Source organism: Cibotium barometz, chromosome 43 (genome assembly GCF_041138505.1).
Source record: "Cibotium barometz isolate CiBa-2024 chromosome 43, ASM4113850v1, whole genome shotgun sequence".
NCBI classification, from domain to species: domain Eukaryota; kingdom Viridiplantae; phylum Streptophyta; class Polypodiopsida; order Cyatheales; family Cibotiaceae; genus Cibotium; species Cibotium barometz.
In genome coordinates, this window is record NC_141088.1 from 14,023,899 (window position 1) to 14,044,816 (window position 20,918).

Sequence of the window (20,918 nt, forward strand, 5' to 3'; positions counted from 1 at the left end):
AAATAGTCTCTAGCAAGCCTTTGATGCAAAAAACATATCGTGCATCTAGATACCTTTGGATTTCATTGATAACTTCTCCAGCTAGACCCTTTAAAGCTACTTGTACTGAAACCTTACATTTTCTCTATCATGGCCCTTATATATGTACTTGTAGAGATAACTACTTGTACTGAAACCTTACATTTTCTCTATCATGGCCCTTATATATGTACTACTTGTAAAGATACTTGACTGCAGATATAGTAGAGAAAATTTCTACATTTATATGTGCATCATACTTTTTTAACAAAAAATGGTTATATGAAATAACCCATCTATTATCAATATCAAAATTCTTCACTCTAATAGTTCTCCCATCATTTTTCCTCATGTAAATAGGATAACCATTATTATCCACAGTTGTTTCTTGCATAAATGAACAAGGATATTTCTTTGTGCATTTTCCCTCACTCATTCAGATATAATTTGGATTAAATGTCCCACAATAAGGACCATGGATGTTGCAATGTAATACCACATCATGCAATTTAGGGAGCTTCTCTAGCCCTAGACGGATATGGTTAAGTCAGAGAACCGTTTTAAGCACTTATCTCAGTAGTCCCTAGACGGTGCTGTAAACTCAACTTTGTTGCTTGTATTATTCTAGGAGAAATCATATTCTCCCTACTGTGTGGATCATATAATATTGGGAAATTTAGCACATACCAATGACCTATCATAGTCTTGAATTGTTATGCATTTATAGAGACTATCCAAAATCAATATTGTATGTAAATGTGGCAAAACCTCAATTTTGAAATTCTATCACAGATACATATCCGATAACTTTTCCAAATAGGATATGCACCTCATCATATCTTTGGGATTCTGGTAGAACACTCTAGCTATGAAATCATGCCTATCACATAAGGACTTTGGGCTGGAAGCAAAGCATCTAACATATCTTGCCAATTAGGATTGCAAGTAAAAGTTATAAACATATCAGGCTTGCCCTTTGAATGAATAATTGCCATTACATCTTGATACAACTCATACATTTTCCATGGACCACCTATAAAACTAGATGGCAACACTATTTTACACCCAGTGGAGTGCCATGTGATAGAATTTCCTAACCCTTATGCATTGACCATGTCATCTAAACCTCCATAAACTTGAGCACGTAGTGTTTGTTGATTATTAGAACCCATAATGGTTGTGATTCCTTAACACTACACTATGCATCTACCATGAATTGCTACAACAATCTGTTGGGGTAAAGGCGTTATGCCCACCCTTATAGTGTGTACAAGCCCATAAGTTATAGTACATAGTACACTTAGTACTTTTAATGTACTAAGTGCACTATGTGTACTAGTGCAATATACATGTGTGATAGGGGAGTCACACACTCATGCTTTTCATGAGTTGACTTATCCCCACAACTCTCTCTCTCTCTCCCTTGCTTCTCTGTGTATGTCTCCCATGAATACTCTAACCTAACCCTAATTGACAGGTTTCTCCCCATCAACTGGTATCAGAGCAGGTGTTTGTCCCTCCCTCTCCCCCTTCTGCTGGTCGTGCTCTCCTGCTGGCTGCCCTTCTGCTGGTCGCCTCTTTCTGCTGCTGGCTGCTTCCTTTTCTGTTGGCCGCCTCTTCTCAGCTGGTCGCCTTGCTTCTGGTAGCCTCTTGAGCTGGTCGCCTAGCTCCAGCCAGCTGCCCCAGCTGTTCAGCCAGCCCACAGGGCTGCCCAGCCAGCCAGCGCAGCCCCATAGGGCTGCCCAGCCAGCCCACGCAGCCCCACAGGCTGCCCAGCCTGCTGTACGGCTGCCCTTGCTGCCCACCAGCTGACCACGACACCCCCCCAGGTGCTGTCCAGTACACAGCAGCAGCATTCATCTAGGCAGCAGCATTCATCAACCCCACTTTTCCTGCAACAACAAAAACTCGCCTGCAAATCAGAAAATCAGAGGTATTTTTGCTTCAATTTTGCGAATTTCTTATCAATTCAAGCAATTGAGCAGGTACAGGTGCCCAATTGCTCAATTTTTTGAGCAAAATTGGCAAAATTGGGTGACATTGGTCACAATCAGGATAAATTTGCAGGAAATTGGTCAAATCAGGATCAATTTGCAAGAAATTGGTCAAATCAGGATCAATTTGCAGGAAATTGGATGTCGAAATTTGGGGCTTTTGATGTAATTGTGCAATTAAGCACTCATACATGCTGTATGATGTGAAAAATTGCACATTTGGGCAAAATTGCAGCAAATTGCAGCAAATTGCAGTGCAAATCAAGGGGCTTTTGTGCCGATTGAGTTGATTTGCATGCAGGCAATCGCATTTGATGCTGTGGATAATGTGCTGATGCCTTACAAGCACTCAATGTGCCTGTAAAACAAGGGGCTTTCATGTATTTGATGTATATGTGGCCAGGGGGAAGCATCGTGAACACTCTGGATGCCTTCATGTGCGCAAATGTACCATGCATGATCAGAAATTGATCTCAAATCAAGGGGCTTTTCAAGTTTGTATGCTTGTTGAGCTTGGCAAAGCAGCAGGCAAGACATTTATGTCTTGAATCCTCAGAAATCAGCTTGCAGTCAAGGGGCTTTTGCCCAATTTCTGTTCGGGACTGTTGTATGCAGTGTACGGGACTGTAAAAGTCTGATTTTCACTCATTTGGACAGCCAGGAAAGCATTTATTGCTATTGTACCTGCTGGTACAGATTTGGCACAGCTTTGTGCATGTTCTGTCATGGCTGTACACTGTTTTGAGTGATCAAAAGGTTCAAATTCAGCTGCTGAAATTGCCGGTACAGGTTTGGTACATCATTGGAGAGCGCTTAGTACTGCTGTACAGTACTTTGGAAGGGCAAAAGAGGACATTTAAGGTGCTGTCCAAAATCTGCAGCAACCAGATTTTGGTGTTTTCATCACAAAAAGTGGGAGAAAAGTTGCATTCTTGCTTCCGCAGTGGGAGATAAAGCTTGGGAGAACATTTGTAAGCACTTTGTGTGCTTAGGGTGCAGTGTTTGCACATTTGCAGGGAGTCAGGCATTACAGGTTGCATTTTGCTATGGCAACCACAGGTGAGAGCTCTTCATTGCTTCACATCAAGAAGCTTGAAGGCTCGCATAATTATGATATTTGGCAAACCCAGTGCTACAATGTGTTGCTTCAGAAAAAGCAACATAAGCCTATCAAAGAAAGGGGTGTGATGCCCGCTTCTCTTACAGCTGAAGAGTGGGAAGATATGGATGAGCTGGCAAGATCTACTATCATGTTGTCTGTGTCAGACTCGTTACTTTTCAGCATTCGTGAAGAGAAGACAGCTTGGGGAATGTGGCAGAGATTGCAGGACTTGTATGCCCAACAAAGTGCCTCAAGCAAAGTGTATTGGTTGAAGAAACTCATAGGCCTTCAGATGAAGGAAGGGGCTTCTATGACAGCCCATCTCAATGAGTTTAATGGTATTGTCAGCCAGGTTATCAATCAAAAGTTGGCGATGGACGATGAGTTCAAAGCCACTTTTTTGTTATGCACTTTGCCAGAGAGTTGGGACACATTCAGGACAGCCACTAGCAATTCGAATGCTATGCTGTCATATGCAGATGTTGAGGGTGCTCTTCTTCAAGAAGAGATGAACAGGAAGAACAACTCTGTTGGCAAGTCTAATGCAATGAATGCACGTGGGAGATCCCAGCAAAGGGGGAAAAGCCAAGAAAGGGGAAGGAGCAAGTCTCGCTCCAAAAAGGATTTGGAATGCCATTATTGTGGCAAGAAGGGACACATCAAAAAGCAATGCTACAAATGGAAAAATGATCAAAAGGAAAAGGGAAAAGGCAAAGACAAAGAGAAAGACGAAGCCAAAGATGTAAAGCCAAAGGGCAAAAGTGGAGTCAAGATCGAAGAAATCAATGTGTCACATGCAGGTGGCAGTGAGGATGAGGTCCTATTTACTTCTTCACTTGATGCCCATTCACTTCTTACAGGTGGTCATGGTATGCACTCATGGATCATTGATTCAGGTGCCTCCTTTCATGTCACAGGTTGCAGAGACTTGTTTGTCAGGTACACTGCTGGCAATGAAGGAGTGGTTTATTTGGGTGATAACCATGCATGCAAAATTCTTGGCAGAGGTGATGTGAGGCTTGTATTTTCAGATGGCTCACAGCTTATGCTCCATGATGTCAGGCATGTGCCTGAGATCAAGAAGAATCTGCTTTCTACTGGACAGCTTGATGATGCTGATTATGTTACCACATTTGGTAGTGGAAAGTGGAAGATTAGTAAGGGCTCACTGGTTGTTGCCAGAGGCTCTAAGGTGGACACTCTTTATTTCATGCATGCAGGTGTTTGTCACCATGCAAATGTAAATGCAACCGAGCTGCCGGAAATCTCTATGTGGCATAGCCGGTTGGGACACATGAGTGTCAAAGGAATGGAGCAATTGTCTCGTTTGGGTTACTTGCCTTCTCTAAAGTTTTCAAGTTTTCAATTTTGTGAGCATTGTATATATGGTAGGCAACTACAGTGCCCCCACAAGAAAGCTCTTGGACAGAAAGATGCTCAGTTAGAGCTTGTGCATACAGATGTATGTGAGATGCCTCAGCTTTCTTTGGGAGGGGCAAAATATTTTGTGTCTTTCATTGATGATGCCACACGCAAGGTGTGGGTCTATCCTCTTCGCTTGAAGAGTGATACATTCTCAGTGTTTCAGAAGTTTGTTGCTCATGTTGAGAATCAAACTGGTAAAACACTGAAAGCTTTGCGTTCCGACAATGGTGGAGAGTATACGTCCAAACAGTTTCAGGACTTTTGTGATGCTAAAGGCATCAAGAGGGAGCGCTCTACTCCTTATGATCCTCCACAAAACGGGACAGCAGAGAGGATGAACAGGACCATACAGGAGAAGGTCCGTTCTATGTTGTCACATGCTGCATTACCTCATGGTTTTTGGGCTGAAGCTGTTATGACAGCCGTTCACCTTATAAACAGGTCACCTAACACGAGGCTTGGTGGGAAAGTGCCAGAAGAAGTATGGACAGGAAAGCCTCCGTCATACAAGCACTTGAGAGTGTTTGGTTGCGTTGCGTACGTGCACATACGCAGGGAAATGCGCACCAAACTTGATCCCAAGTCTCACAAATGCATATTCCTAGGATATGGTGACAGAGGTGAAATGGGGTATAGACTTTGGGATCCCATGAATAGAAAGATCATACGCAGCAATGATGTCATTTTTGATGAAACATGCATGTATAAGGAGCCTGCAAGGCAACAGGAGCCTGGCAGAGTCATCTTTGATGATGATGGACATCATGGACAACAACAAAGGGCTGTAAATCAGCCATTACAGCAGGAAAACCAGCCCTTAAATGGTGCTGAAAATGGTCCAAATGGACAGCCAGAGATGGCAGAAGATATCCCTATGGATATACCACAGTTGGAGGATATACCGGGCATGATTTTTCAGCCTTATGGCATGGAACAGGAGCCACCAATGGGTGATATGCAGGCTGGACAGCAACCTGCAAATGATGGTCATTGGGTACGGAGGTCCACTAGACCCTCCAGAGCCCCTGACAGGTTTGTTCCAGGGGTTGACTACTTGATGCTCACTGACTGTGGGGAGCCCTCATGTTATAAAGAGGCTTTACAGAGGGCAGACAAAGCTCTATGGGAGCGTGCCATGAAGTCAGAGATGGATTCTCTGCACAAAAATGGAACATGGAAGTTGGTGCCTTTGCCTGCAGGCAAGAAGGTTTTGCCATGCAAGTGGGTATACAGGCTCAAAGTTGCATCAGATGCAAAGCCAAGATACAAAGCCAGGTTAGTGGCTAAGGGCTTCAAGCAGGAATATGGTGTGGACTTTGATGAGATCTTCTCTCCAGTGGTCAAAATGACCACACTTAGAGCTGTATTGGCTTTGGTTGCGCATGATGATCTGGACTTGATTCAGATGGATGTGAAGACTGCTTTTCTTCACGGTGATCTCCATGAGGAGATATATATGCAGCAGCCAGAGGGTTATGCAGTGAGTGGAAAGGAGAAGCTTGTATGCAAGCTGAAAAAGAGTCTTTATGGGCTCAAACAGGCACCAAGAGAATGGTATCATAAATTTGATACATTCATGAAATCTCAGAAATTCAGGAGAAGTGACATAGATCACTGCTTGTACACCAAAAAGGCTTTGGATGGCAGTCTATTGATTCTCATTTTGTATGTTGATGATATGTTGATTGCCGGGAAATCTCGTAAAGAGATGGATGCTTTGAAAAAGAGGCTGCATGAAACCTTTGATATGAAGGATTTGGGTGATGCAAATCACATTTTGGGTATGCGGATACTTCGGGACAGAAGTCAGCATGTGTTGTATTTGTCTCAGAAGGAATACATTGGCAAAGTCTTGCAGAGGTTCAATATGGATGGGGGGAAGAAAGCTAGTACTCCTTTGCCTCCATATGTGAAACTCAGTGCTATGGACAGCCCACAGTCAGATAGAGACAGGGCTGATATGGCCAAGATTCCGTATGCTTCAGCTTGTGGCAGTCTCATGTATGCCATGGTTGCTACTAGGCCGGACATTGCATTTGCAGTGGGAGTGGTTTCTAGGTACATGGCCAACCCTGGCAAGAAGCATTGGGAAGCAGTGAAAGGTGTCATGAGATACCTGAAGGGCACACAGGATTTGTGCATTTGCTTTGGCAAACAGGATGCATTAGTGCATGGTTACACGGATTCGGATTATGCCGGTCATCCAGATAACCGGAAGTCTACTACCGGTTATGTATTTACATTCACAGGAGGTGCTGTGTCATGGATATCCAGGATGCAGAAGTGCACTGCCTTATCTACTACAGAGGCCGAGTATATTGCAGCCACAGAGGCTTGCAAGGAGGCATTATGGCTATCTCGGTTAGTGGTTGATTTGGGTTATACAGGGGATATTCCATTGTTGCATTGTGACAGTCAGAGTGCCATTCAGTTGGCAAAGAACCCTGTCTTTCATGCAAAGACGAAGCATGTGGATGTGAAGTATCACTTCATCAGAGAGGTGATAGAGAACAAGCAAATTCAGCTTGTTAAGATTCATACGGATGACAACCCGGCTGATCTGTTGACGAAGAGTTTGCCTCCGGAGCGGTTTGCTCATTGCAGACACTTGATGGGCATTGGATGAGGCCATTTTCAGCCTTGATATGGCCTTGTATATTATCATGTACATGCTGATTTTTTCTTTTCCTTTACTTAAGGGCACTTTGCCTTTAAGTGGGAGGTTGTTGGGGTAAAGGCGTTATGCCCACCCTTATAGTGTGTACAAGCCCATAAGTTATAGTACATAGTACACTTAGTACTTTTAATGTACTAAGTGCACTATGTGTACTAGTGCAATATACATGTGTGATAGGGGAGTCACACACTCATGCTTTTCATGAGTTGACTTATCCCCACAACTCTCTCTCTCTCTCTCCCTTGCTTCTCTGTGTATGTCTCCCATGAATACTCTAACCTAACCCTAATTGACAGGTTTCTCCCCATCACAATCATCCACATAGAGCGAGCAAGCATTTATGTCATTCGGACTTACAAACGATAGGCATAATACTATCGTTGTTGAAGAGATACATTGAGTATTAGTTAATACATGAGTAGGTATATCTTGTTTAGCTTTAATCTTATTGCTAGTGACAAATACTTATGCCCATCATGTTGCCTATATATATGCAAGCTCCTTGTTTTTAAAGAATTTCTATTCGTAGTAATGTCTAGCCGATTACTTCTATTAGGTTTCTATCTTATTGGACTCAGCAAACCATTGTGCTTATCTCCTTAACAATACCTTGATGCACTCTCTCCAATATCCCTAGTATTATTTCCATACATCAACACATTACTAGTGTTGCAAGAAACATTATATAGAGCTAGGTCTAAGCAATGAGAAATATTTTCTCGTGATTTACATACATTTTACTCTCTTGAGATTGGTTTTCTTTCGTGTTGTTTGTCATCTCATATACCTTATAGAATTCAAGTAGATTATCTGGAGAGGATGTCTCGAAGTACCTAGTTTTACCATTTTTATAAAATACATAATTCTTTTATGCGTTTAACTATCATAGTTTTATTCTCTCTCTCTCTCTCTCTCTCTCTCTCTCTCTCTCTCTCTCTCTCTCTCTCTCTCTCTCTTAAACACAGTGCACACAAACATTTATACACTTGTTTTGAATCATTTTATAAGCGTAATATACATCAAATCAATTTCTATGAAGACTTGAAAAGTAAATTATAATTTATTTGATTTTTAGTAAACTACACATTTGAAAATGTTTATATTTATTTGTGATTGTAAGAAAAACAAATTTCTCAAAGTAAGTTGAAGGGCAATCCGTGAGCAAGAGAAAAATGAAGGGAAATTCATGAGCAAGAGAAAAATGAAGGGCAATTCATGAGCAAGAGAAAAAATGAAGAGAACCTTTTTTATGAGCCAGGTAGTATCCATGCATCGCAATCCAAATGTCATAATCTGATTGTCATAATTCTCTCAACAATTAATACTACAAACATGATGGGCCAAAAGGATCAAACACCATAGAATTTCTCATTCTATTTTTTAAAGCTTATAATACTGAGGTGTTTTTTTTGTAATTTTTATTAGAAAAGGCGATCCCTTTTTTTCTTGTCAACACGTGTGGAACATCTATTATTATTATAGTTAAAATTACCTTTTTTGTCTTTATTGAGCACTTGATCGGACAATAGGTATACACCTACACTCCTCTTAAAAAGACTAAAGATTTTGACACCAAGTGAAACCATTGATGTCTCATTCGGCTATGGCAAGCACCTCATACTCTCATCATCTAGTCATTTTTGAACCCAAATGCTCTATCATGAATGATGCAAATTATATCCATTACTTGTTGAGATGTTGAGCTCAACATGATTTGGGACTCATGACATGCCTAGGTGGCCATTCCACCTTTACACCACTGGCACGTTTGTGGCTAACACAATGGATCTTTGCCAATGATTCTATAGCTGGACTACATCTACCTAGTCCAACTAAGTTATGGCATACTTATCTTGCTAGCTCACCTACTCAGTGTGTTCACATTATGGACCACTTGTACATACTAGTACTTATGTTGGTTTTCACTTAACTTTTGTAGACCTCCTTTGAGAGCAACAAGGAGAAGAAGATTTCTGCCTTCCATCTTTGTGTGTGTCTTATCCATTGTTGTGTGCGTGTAAGAGCTCAAGCTCTCTCTCCTCTCCTAATCATTTCATGGTATCAAAGCTTGGTTCAGGCTAAGGAGCTGAGCGACAAGCAAAGGAAGCTACAAAGGTAGAGGAAGCGGTACATGGGTAAGAGCATCATCATCTCTTCCCCTTCTTATTTTGGTACAACATCCCCTAGTAGGAGCTACATGTCTTTGATTGAGGAGCTATCTTTGTAGGTCCTATATGGTGCGTAGTACTTTGTACTACAATTTTGTGGCCATATTTGCATTTCAGGCACGTTTCAATCTCTATTCAGCCACCACTACAAGGTGTTTTGGCTAATTCTGGGAAGTTCTAGTTTGGAGCTGTCTATGTTTGAACTCTAGTTATTTTAGTGCAACAATGCATTTTGGGTGTCCACAGACAGTGATTGCACATGTATTGCTCATTGTGGGTGTATGTGCATATACTCTGGTCACATGTTATGACATACAGATTGTGCAAAACAATGTAGATTTTTGGTTTGTTGCAAAGATGACTAACAACATCAACCAAATTATCAGTGAGAAGCTTGACAAGAGAAACTTCCATGCGTGGGAGTTCAAAATGTCCAATTTCTTGATGGAAAAAGGATTTTGGAACTATGTTGAAGGAGACAATGAGGACCCTCTAGAATAACCTGAAGAGATATAAAGGCATTCAAAGATTCGAACCAATGTGTAAGAAAAGTCATGTATTAGCTTTCAGTTAATGTGACAACAAACACTATATATATATATATATATAGGATGGTGACACTCTAGCTATTACATGGCAAAACCTGGTGAAGATATTCCACACAAACACAAAGTCAAGGAAGTTGTAGCTAAAACGGGAGCTATATACAATGGAGAAGAAGAACATGTCCATCAATGAGTATGCATTGAAGATCAAGGGTATTGTTGAATCCCTTGGATCTATTCATGTCACAAAAGAAGATGATGACTTGGTGAGAGTATGTTTAAATGGGCTTGGTAAAGAATATAAGCCATTTAAGACCTCTATTGTTGTAAGAGAGAATGTTCCTAACTTTTAGGATTTCGTGTCTATTTTAGTCATAGAAGAGAAGTCTTTAGGTGAAGACTCTTCCTCCCAAAGCAAGAACACTTCAGAATAGGCCTTTTACTAAAATTTAGGTATATGTTGACGAAGACAAGGTTGATGAGTCCCTTGGTATGCCTGATATTTCAACAAGGCATTCATAGGTTGATGGAGATTCTAGTGGCTCAAAGCAGAGTCGTGATGAGGAGTTTGGGAATCCAACTATCAGGACACCTGGTGTAAGGAAGGCTCAAGAAAATCGATGACACAAAGGATAGATCCAAAACCACCTAGGTCGAGTAGGGTCAAAAACCCTATTCAAAGATTGATGTATGATGGTTATGTAGCTCACCATTATGCATACATGGCAAAGGTTGTGTAGGAGGTTGAACCTACATGTTTTGAGGATGGTGTTATGGGCATGTACATTAGGAGAAAGCCATGGATGAAGAAATGGCTGCATTGGATGCAAAGAGGATGCAAATAAGACATGGAAATTGGTGCTTTTACCTGAGAGTAAAAAGGTTATTAGATGTAAGGGGGTCTACAAAGTGAAGAACAACACAAATGGAAGCATTGATTATGAGGGGGTATAAGGCGAGATTGGTTGCCAAAGGTTATGCTCAAACCTACCGCATTGATTATGAGGAGACATTCAATCTCGTTTGCCAAGATGGCAACTGTGAGAGCTATTATTACAGTGCATCGTAAGGTTGGGTTTTAAATTAGATGGATGTAAAGAATGTGTTCTTGCATGGCGAGTTGCACAAGAAGAAGTATATTTAGAACAACCACCTGATTATGAGGATTTGAGTCACCGAGATTATATGTGTAGGATACGTAAAACCTTTTATGGCTTGAATTAGGCATCGAGAGCATGGCATGATAAGATTACACAGTATCTTATCACCATTGGCTTTCATATAGCAGATGCTGATCATTCACTCTATGTGTGAAAGAGTGGTAAGGGGATTGTGGTTACCACCATCTATGTGGATGACTTGATTATTGGGGGTGTTAATGAAAAGAAAGTTGAGAATGCAAAGGGTCTCCTCAAGAAGAAGTTTGACATGAAGGATTTGGGTGAGCTGAGATACTTTCTTGGCATTGAGGTCATCAAGATATCCTGAGGGAATATGGCTATCACAGAGGTAGTATGCATTGGACATGTTGTCCAAATATGGTATGGTGGCTGGCTATAAGCCCTTTTCTCTACTATTGGTGGGTTGGTTGTAAGCCCTCTTCTGTACCATTGGATTAGAATGGCGAGTTGAGTGCAAACACATGTGATATTTTTGGAGAATGCCACTATGTATAAGAAAATAGTGGGAACTTAAATATGGTATGGTGGCTGGCTGTAAGCCCTTTTTTGTGCCATTGGATCAAAATGGTGAGTTGAGTGCAAACACATGTTAGAGAATGCCACTATGTATAAGAAAATAGTGGCAACTCAAGATCTACATGATAATCACCAGGTCAGACATGAACTACACAGTTGGGAGAGAGTCAGTTTGTAGGTTCCTAGGAAGCCTCATTTGAATAGTGTGAGGTGCACACTACGTTACATGAGGTCCATAGTGGATTATGGCCTCTTCCACATGAGGCTGATATATAGGTGTATGGATACACTAATGTAGATTAGGTTGGTAGCATCTTGAGCTTCATAGGTTCCGCACTATGCTTGGAGTCTTTGAGATGGAGTTGAGCTTGAGGGGGAGTGTTGATATTTCAAGCTCAACACGAGCTGACATATGATGTGCCCTGGTGACCATTCCACCTTTACACCACTGGCGCATTTGGTAGCTGACATGACGGATCTTCGTCAAATGATTCTATAGTTGGACTATATCTACATAGTCTAACCGAGTTATGGCATACTTATATTTTGTAGAACACGTTTTGAGAGCAACAAGGGGAAGAAGATTTTAGCCTTCCATCTTTATGTGAGTGTGTGTGCTTGTAAGAGCGCAAGCACTCTCTCCTCTACCCAATCATTTCATTAGGACTTAATTTTTCTTTTTCTTGGGAAAAAAATCTTCTTTTTTGTAGTTTTTATTATTTTTATATAAGATTTTTTTAAACAAAGACTTGACAAGTAAATTATAATTTATTTAATTTTTAATAAATGATAAATTTCATAAATTTTATAAAAAAATAATTATATTTATATTTGATTGCAAGAAAAATAAATTTCTCAAAGTAATCAAATTCTTATCAAAGCAGGAAAGAAAGACCATAGAGACCTTAGTGACATGAGTGCTCACACTAATGTGAAAGAGAAAAGTCTATATAAACCATCACACTAATGTGAAAGAGAAAAGTCTATATTATTGACCCTAGCTACATGATAACACCTTTATCAAGCAAGTAGGAGAGACCATAAGCAATATCTAGAAACATTTTAGAAACTTCATGAGTTACTACACAAAACTTGGAATGACCCATAGTAAATGGATTTTAGCCTAATTAAAATATATGTTTGAATTTCTCAAGTGTTAAAAAGCCTAACTTATAGACTTGAGGAAAACACAAACTTAAACAGTCATGGTAGTGTGATCTCTGGTGTTTATCATCTAGATGAGAAAGAAGATACATGTTGAAACATCATTTTTGCTATCAAGACCCAAGGCACCCAAACTTTTAAGTGTGATTAAACAATGATGTACATGTCTCACATGGTTCTGGCCAGTGTGATGAGTATATATCCTTTCACATAGAAAGAAACCTTTAGAATATTGAACTTTATTGGTGTCCTTGTCCTTGATATCATACTGGTCTGGACAATATATATGTTAAGGAATTTGACAATCGTAAAAATCGCGATGTTCATATGGACCAACTTGACACTTGACCGTAGTTCTCATCACTTCATTTCATCAAGACCATTTAGTTATTTGCCATTTAGAGTTAGTACTATTTAAAAGCTCCCTATCCATAAATTCAATTGAAAATTTACACTAGAAATGATACTTGGCGCATGGTGGTTTTTTCACACTTGTCTAGACCTCATCATATCTCATAAAACAAAACATGCAACTAAGGTCAGTTGCTAACCCAAGTACGAGGAATGTTAGATATTCCACACTTGTGTAGACCTCATCACATCTCATATGAGCAAACACATAACTAAGGTCAATTGCTAACCCAAGCAAGAGGAATGTTAGATATTCCACTCTACAGGGATGCCTGAGATATCGTTGTACCACCATGCTAGGCATAATGGGTGATACCACATTAATACTAACATGCTAGTATTAATGGTATATACATTTAGGGCCATGCTAATGGTATTAGTATTACATGTGATTTACCATGCTAAATATCGAGCTAGTGTGGTGTTATGTGTTTATGCCTATGAGCGTATTCATGTTGGCATTAATTGTTGAGGAGTCCAACCAATTGTTCTAACTAATGTGGATGCTTGTGAGTAATAGGTGTTGAGCAATGCAAGGGTACCGATTATGTGTCATCTCAGCATGGTGTGTGAGTGTCGATCATGGTGTCGCACAGAGTATCTACAACAATGTGCCACGTTTTGGCTTGGCCAAGTATTGTATTTGTAATGTCAATTTATATTCCATGGTTAGCACATTGTAGATACATAAGAGATTAATTTATTTATTGTAAAGGTAGGGTACATGGCACTACGGTTTATTTTCATAAAAGAAGACCCAAATTTGGATGTAGCAAGCTATTATTGGCTCAATGGGTCTATTTTTAGAATAAAAATATATATAAATACTCCAAATGGGAAGGGGAGCTATGTAATGTTGTGTTGTGAGTTTCCTTCTTTATTTTCTATTGGTCAATTATGTTTACATGTTGAGTTTCCTTCTTTGTTTCTATTGGTTGATTATGTTTGCACGTCAAGTTTCCTTCTTTGTTTTCTACTAGTTGATTATGTTTACACATCAAGTTTCATTTCATTTAATGTGCTTAAGTCTTGTTGTGAAAATTTCCCAAGAACTTCCAATATGTTTTTGAATGGATAAATAAGTGAAAAGTTTGATGACTAAGACACTATAGAGACACCTCTTATCACTAGAATTGTTTAAAATTTCTTTTCCATCAAGTCCCATATCACACATGCAAAGAACAAGTGGAGACCTATATTATTAACTTACTAACACCATTGGACATTGTGAAATGCTTTGGTGGAGCATTTCATAGTGATATAGTATGCTTTCTACAAATAAAAGAAAGTATCATTTGAAAGTATATTGTAGTGCATCTTTTATAAGTGAAGGCATTTGATGATCGATAGTAGGGCATTTCACAAATTCACATATAATATTTCATACTTTGAAATGAGGGAATTTCACAAAATTTACACAATTACAAACAACACTGTATATTTTCTAGTGGAATCATAAAAAAACTAAATTAAGATGGTTATGAGAAGTGCATTATATGCATATAAGTTGCTCCGTTTCTGTGAGGTGTCTCAAAATGATTGGTTTAAAATAAGGTAAATTTATCTCATAAAATTCAAGTGAACTAGCAAACATGATACTTTTAGACCAGTGGTCTCTTAACGTATATGCATAAAAGTTAATAACCACATACCATTCTTAATCAAGTCATGAGCTTTTTACCCGGATTAATGGGATTCTTACAAACTATCAATTTAAAACCAATGCATCAAGCTAGTTTTCACTTTCTTATTCCTTAATGAATCACCAAGGCTAGATGATTTTGATTATCCAAGGCCCCTCTTTTTCAAAGACTAGTCAAACGCCTTGAAGAGGATGCTTGTGAAACAATGCTAGAATGTGATTACATAAGGAACGGTTTAATGATGGTATAGTAAAGTGCACAAAATATATTGTCTAGGTGGTTGAGATTGACATCTTGTGAGTTCATGCATCTTAGATTTAAATTACCAAAAAAAACTATGCATCCTTTCCTTTGATTTCAAGGTTCTTGTAAGACCTCCTAAACATGCTCCTAAACATGGATGGTATGGCCACTTGACTAGTATAAAAGGTCCCTCCTTCTCTTTAGCATCATGGACACTCTTATTTTTGTATGCTCCATGATATGATGTGATGTTTGAGTCACATGTCTAAGGTATGTGTTGTAAAGAGGTTGACATAAAGGGTAGAGGCTATATGTTGACAGTGAAAATAATGAATGTATTTAAGTTAAAATTTTCAATACCATCAAAGAAATTCTCGTGAAAATAGAGAGAAAAGAGAAAAGAGAGGCCTAGGATTGAGTAGACTTTAAAGGCTTGAAAGCCATACCAATCATGAAATCAACATATATTAACATGGGGTCCTTTTAAAGGTTTAAAAGCTATACCAAAACGTATATTAACATGGGGTCCTAAAAAATGACAACTTTTTTTCGGTGATTGCCTTCGCTATGTAGAGATTTGGTTTGGGACATTGGATAAGTAGTGGAAAGGAAAACATGGTGGGTGTGGACTTATTGTGGTGCCTGTAAAATCTTAGTAATACTTTAACATCATTAATATCTACCATGTCATTAAGGAAGTACCACATTAGGTCTCTAATGTAAATGTTTAAGTCTAAGGCAATTTAGGAGTAGGCTCCATCAAGTAATGAGTCACTTCAAATTCTTCAAAGCATTCCATTGATAATTGTTTGGTGTGAGCCACCTCTGATACGTACCATGTCATTAAGGAAGTACCACATTAGGTCTCTAATGTAAATGTTTAAGTCTAAGGCAATTTATATGTGTGTGTGTGTGTGTGTGTGTGAGAGAGAGAGAGAGAGAGAGAGAGAGAGAGAGAGAGAGAGAGAGAGAGAGAGAGAGAGAGAATCAATAGATAGATTAACTTACATTAAGAGTACTAGAGGCCAAATATCATCTATGGGACTGATTTCAATGTATGAGGACATGGAAGGTCTTAATCTAGTCATCAACTAAATGACAAAATGAAAATAATGAAAATGTAAAACAAGTCATATGAGCCTAGATGCTCATGGAGTCCATTACATTTACATCGAACTTGGGATTGGGATTCCACTCTCATTGGCTTTTTAAATTTCGTAATAAGGGCTTGCCCCTTGCAAAAGTCCTACTCACCACTAGGTGTTAATAAAACAAAAAACGGAAATAAAAATGAGATCCTATGAGTCTACAAGCTCATGGGAATCGAGATGCATCACCTTGTGGCTGAGATTAAACTAGCTTTTGCTTTTTGAATACCTTAATAAGGGCTTGTCCCACTCGAAGAGAGAGAGAGAGAGAGAGAGAGAGAGAGAGAGAGAGAGAGAGAGAGAGAGAGAGATTTCACGTACACACGAGTCCACAATATGGCATATGGGACTTGTACAAAGCCTTCATCATCAGAAGTCTCTTCATATGGGACTTGTACAAAGCCTTGATCATCGGAAGTCTCTTTAAATTAAAAGAAATGGAAACAAAAAAACTCATATTTTGAAGGTATAGCTACCGTATGTGCTCCTCCTTACATACAACAGTGGTCTATTGAATTTTTAGCCATGTTTAAAACCCTTAGAGGGGTGCACATCCCTCCCTTAACGTGCACGCATGCGCGTGTGCACACACAACTATAGGCACCCATTCATGAATTATTCTCATACTTGTGCTTGCTTGTTTAGCAAATCCATTCATTAAAAATCAATGGACTTTTTTAATTGATGTGAGCCGCTGAATGGGTACCATTGTTTGATGTGAGCCTTTAGATGGATAACATAGTTTGATGTGTAGTGGAAGAGTAAGTTGAGAAGCCATCCAAGTTTTTCTTGCATTCTTAGGTAGAACTTGAGCAACCCAAGGTTTATACACTCCCCCTTTCAGACTCCTTTATAAGAGTTTTCACACTAACAATGCATTTTGCTTTGTAATATGGGAAAGGGAAGAAGAAAGAGGGAGGGGGTGTTACCTCTCTCAAAAGCTAGCAAAATCCTATTATTGAAACATGTCCCTAAATCGAATAGTGTAAGGTTTATATTAAGGTTATCTTTATTCAAATTCAACGAAGGTTTTGAAATGGCTCCCTCTCTCAGCCCTCACATCTCCCTTGCTTTGTAGGACCTCCCTCCCCCTCCCCCCCCCCCCCTGCTTGCTCAATCCCCTAGGGGAGAGAGAGAGAGAGAGAGAGAGAGAGAGAGAGTATATGATATATTTTGGTGTGCCATCACACGTGGCGTTACCGAATAGCCTCGCTTGCCATTTTTGGAAAGTCATAACACTTTATATATGTTTTCAAAATGGACCGTTCCCAATGGTCTAGTGGTTCGAGCGTGGGTTTGTGCCACATTGGGCATGGAGATGGGGTATTTCAAAACCCAACCCTATAACGATGTTCACGACTGTTCCGGTTCCCACTGGTCAATGGACTTGGGCGGTCGGGCAAAGATAAAAAGTCCACCCGGCAGTGGGCGCCCTGAGTTGGCTGCCACGCTGGCACATTTCAAAAAGAAGTAGCTGCCCGGTGCCACGCAAGCAAACGGTCGTGTTCCGTACTTTTACTCATCACTTCGGAGTCTGGACGAGGGACTGGAGACAGGCAAGCACACGGTCCTGTATCGTGCACGCTTTAAGGTTTTCCTGTCGGTTTCAAAGGTTTTCTTGCCCGTCAGTTGCTCGGTGTGTCCTGTCCGAAATGAAAGCTCTACTGTTGATTTATGTGTCTTTCAGTCAAACCTTCACGCACAGGCTCACACAAAGCATGTACATGATGATGACGATGACAATGACGATGGGGCAGGTATTAGGGCTTCTTCATCTGCGTGCATGAGGAGGGCAAGGCTTGTAATTCCGTGGTATTCCTTACAGCCACTGCAGGGTTTCATTTCTCTTCTCAGCAAAACTGTCGACTGCTACGCATCTCATCGCTCAAGTAAGAGCTTCTGATGCACTTCTTGGCGTGCCTTTTTGTTGATCTTTTCCCTTAATTATGCATTAGAAGGGTGTTTTTGAGGTGGGGTTTTCCTTTTCTTTTGCAACCTCTGGTGTATTTCCGAGATGGGTTCTGCAGCTAGCATACCTGATGTAGGGCTTTGAAGGTCCCTTGGGACGGTTCTGTGCTCTCTCTCTTCTTTGAACTCGCGTCGAGGCGGTCTTGTTACCTTGGTACGTCCTTCTCTTTTCATTATGTGTTTTTTACACTCCATCTCTCACATGTGTTTGTCTTCCATGTATAATTTTGACTAAAAAACTTCTTGCCCTCGCTCTAAACTGTGAAATTTCCGCAGATCACTTGTTAACATCATGAACCCCGAACAGCTTCCGTCTCTCTCTCAAACTCTTGGGGCTCTTGTAGTAGCAGCCTCGGAAAGTATACTTCAGGGCAATGACCTTGCTCAAGCTTCCTGCACCGAGGATACCATTGTAGAGGACCTGAGTGATGCCTCCCAGAATACTCTCGATGCGGTGGTGGATCACAACGTGTCCACAAGCATGCCACAGGTCACATCGTTTTCAATGCCTAGCGTTCCATCTGAAATCTCATGTATATTGGCTCAAAATACTACTGCTCGTGATGGTTTGAAGCATTTGCAAAATGGTGTCCTCCCCATGAGAAGTGAAGGAGAATGCAACAATAGGAAAAAGGATCACAAGAAGAGGTCCAAGAACTGGAGCATGCTTGAGACTTTGAAGCTGATCAGAGCACGGGCCGAGCTGGATGAGAGGTTCAGAAGGAGTGGCAGGAAAGCTGCCTTGTGGGATGAGATTGCCCAAGCTCTGCAGAAGGCTGATGTGTCTCGGGATGGGCAGCAGTGCAAGGACAAGTGGGAGAAACTCACAGCAGGGTACAAGGAAGTCCGGGATGGTGCCCGAGAAAAAGAAGACCTCCCGTTTTACAAGGAGATGCACCAGTTACTTTCTTGTAAACATGACAGAAAAGAGGGTGGCTTGACGGACAGTGGTACTGAGGTCAACAAGGGAGAGAAAGTCGATCATGGCAATGGTCATATGATACCCAGTTGGAAGGAAGTAGGGGCTCCTCATGCAATGCAAGATGCCATGGAGCTAAGGGAGGCTCAGAAAGAAGAGGCCAGTTCTTTCAGGAAAAGAAAGAGGGCATTTGAATGTGTGTCTTTGACAGACATGGCTGTTGTGCAAGAGCTTTTGGAGACCATTCTGACCACCCAACAACACCTTTTCAAAGATCTACTTGATGCAGTTCAGAAGAAAGAGCAGCTTAGAGAGCAGATCAGACAGGAGAGAGAGGAGATATGGAGGGCAGAGGAGAGAGCCCAAAGGTTTGCATTCAACAATACTATGGTTGTATTAACACAAAGGCTTTTGGGTGAGAGATCACTTGGAGTAACAACTGCTGGACCAGGAACCACAGGGTTGCCACCCACCATGGTGTCGTCTTTAAATGGGTTTGGAAGTTCCAAGAAGAGGTCTAAGAATTGGAAGAGGACCGAAGTGTTTCATCTCATCCGGTTTAGAAGAGAAATGGAGACCAAGTTTGCAAAGTCTACCAGGAGAGCTGGGCTTTGGCAAGAGCTGGGCGATAGGCTAGTGTCTTTAGGTATCAAGAGGGATGGGAAACAGTGCCGGGAGAAATGGGATAAGCTTATGGCAGGCTATAAAGATGTCGTTGATGGGAGAAAAGATAAGGAGGAAAGTCCTTATTTTTCTGAGCTCTCCATCTACATAGAGATGACAAAGGAGTCAACAAATGACAGTGTCCCGGCAGAGACATCAAAGGAGGAGTATGTAGAGGTATGAAAGTTTGTAGAGGATAAAATATTGCCCTTTTAACCTTATTTTGAGAAAAATGGTGGATGGTCCTTCAGATTTATGACAGTAGTAATGCTTCAGCCAATTAGCCTGCCTGTTGCATACCTTGCTGATATTTGCATCTTGTCAATCACATCCAAGCATTTCACCAATGGCTATGATGTGCTGGGTGGTTTCTTAGCTTGGTTGGCAGAACCAAGTCCAGCCCAATCGGTCAAGTCTCTGGATCTCATCAAGCATCCCAGTTTCGTTGGCATATGGTTCATCTTTTGGTATCTTATAAGTGAGTGTTTGCAACTAGTGTTATGGATTTTGAGTGTTTATAACTAGTGTAATGGAGTAGAGTGAGCATCAATAATGCTCTGTATCGCATAACTAGTCTTTGTGAGAGACTTTGTTGTCCTTGTTGTATGGTATTTTTTTCTCTCCAATGTATAAGCATTAGTAGTTGGGGGGTTGTGTGGCCTCAGGTCTTTTATTTAAAAATGGGTCGTGTGGCCTCAGGTCTTTTATTTAAAAATGGGTTGTGTGGTGCTTTTGTCCTGGAGTCCATGCCCCCTCAACCTCACCACCCAAAAAAAACCATGCAAAATCAACTATTCAAAAAGAGGCGGTTGCACTGATGGTGTTGGGATGCTAGTGTATATTGGAGGTCATGAATTTAAATCCATATGTTCATTTTGCAAAGGTTCATGTTTCTTGTTTTACTTTCTTACAAACACACACCACCAGTGAACATGCAGCACAGCCATTGGCACTTACGTGCTTACGCACCAGTCCTACAAGACCACTAGGAGCTCTCTTTGAATTTTTTGAGGATTCTCGTCTTTGGAAAGTTATTGCAGATTTTTACTGTACTGAATGGTTTCTTTGTGCTTTGTGCTTTGTGCCATCGTGTTTTTTATGCCTTCTCATCATGATACCAAGCTTGTTATGTG

At 40.5% G+C, this 20,918-nt stretch overlaps 1 protein-coding gene across 2 annotated transcripts; it reads left to right on the forward strand.

Moving 5' to 3' along the window:
• Positions 1-17,853: 17,853 nt before the first annotated feature.
• LOC147613559 (trihelix transcription factor PTL-like) lies at positions 17,854-20,437 on the forward strand. Of its 2 annotated transcripts, none has more exons than XM_086781550.1 (3): positions 17,854-18,124; positions 18,263-18,357; positions 18,480-20,437. In XM_086781550.1, the coding sequence occupies exon 3, from the start codon at positions 18,496-18,498 to the stop codon at positions 19,966-19,968; it is 1,473 nt and encodes a 490-aa protein (XP_086637676.1). In that variant the 5' UTR covers positions 17,854-18,124; positions 18,263-18,357; positions 18,480-18,495; the 3' UTR covers positions 19,969-20,437. The 2 variants fall into 2 exon arrangements, with proteins under 2 accessions (XP_086637676.1, XP_086637677.1); XM_086781551.1 differs by having other exon boundaries at positions 18,281-18,357.
• The last annotated feature ends 481 nt before the right edge of the window (positions 20,438-20,918 follow it).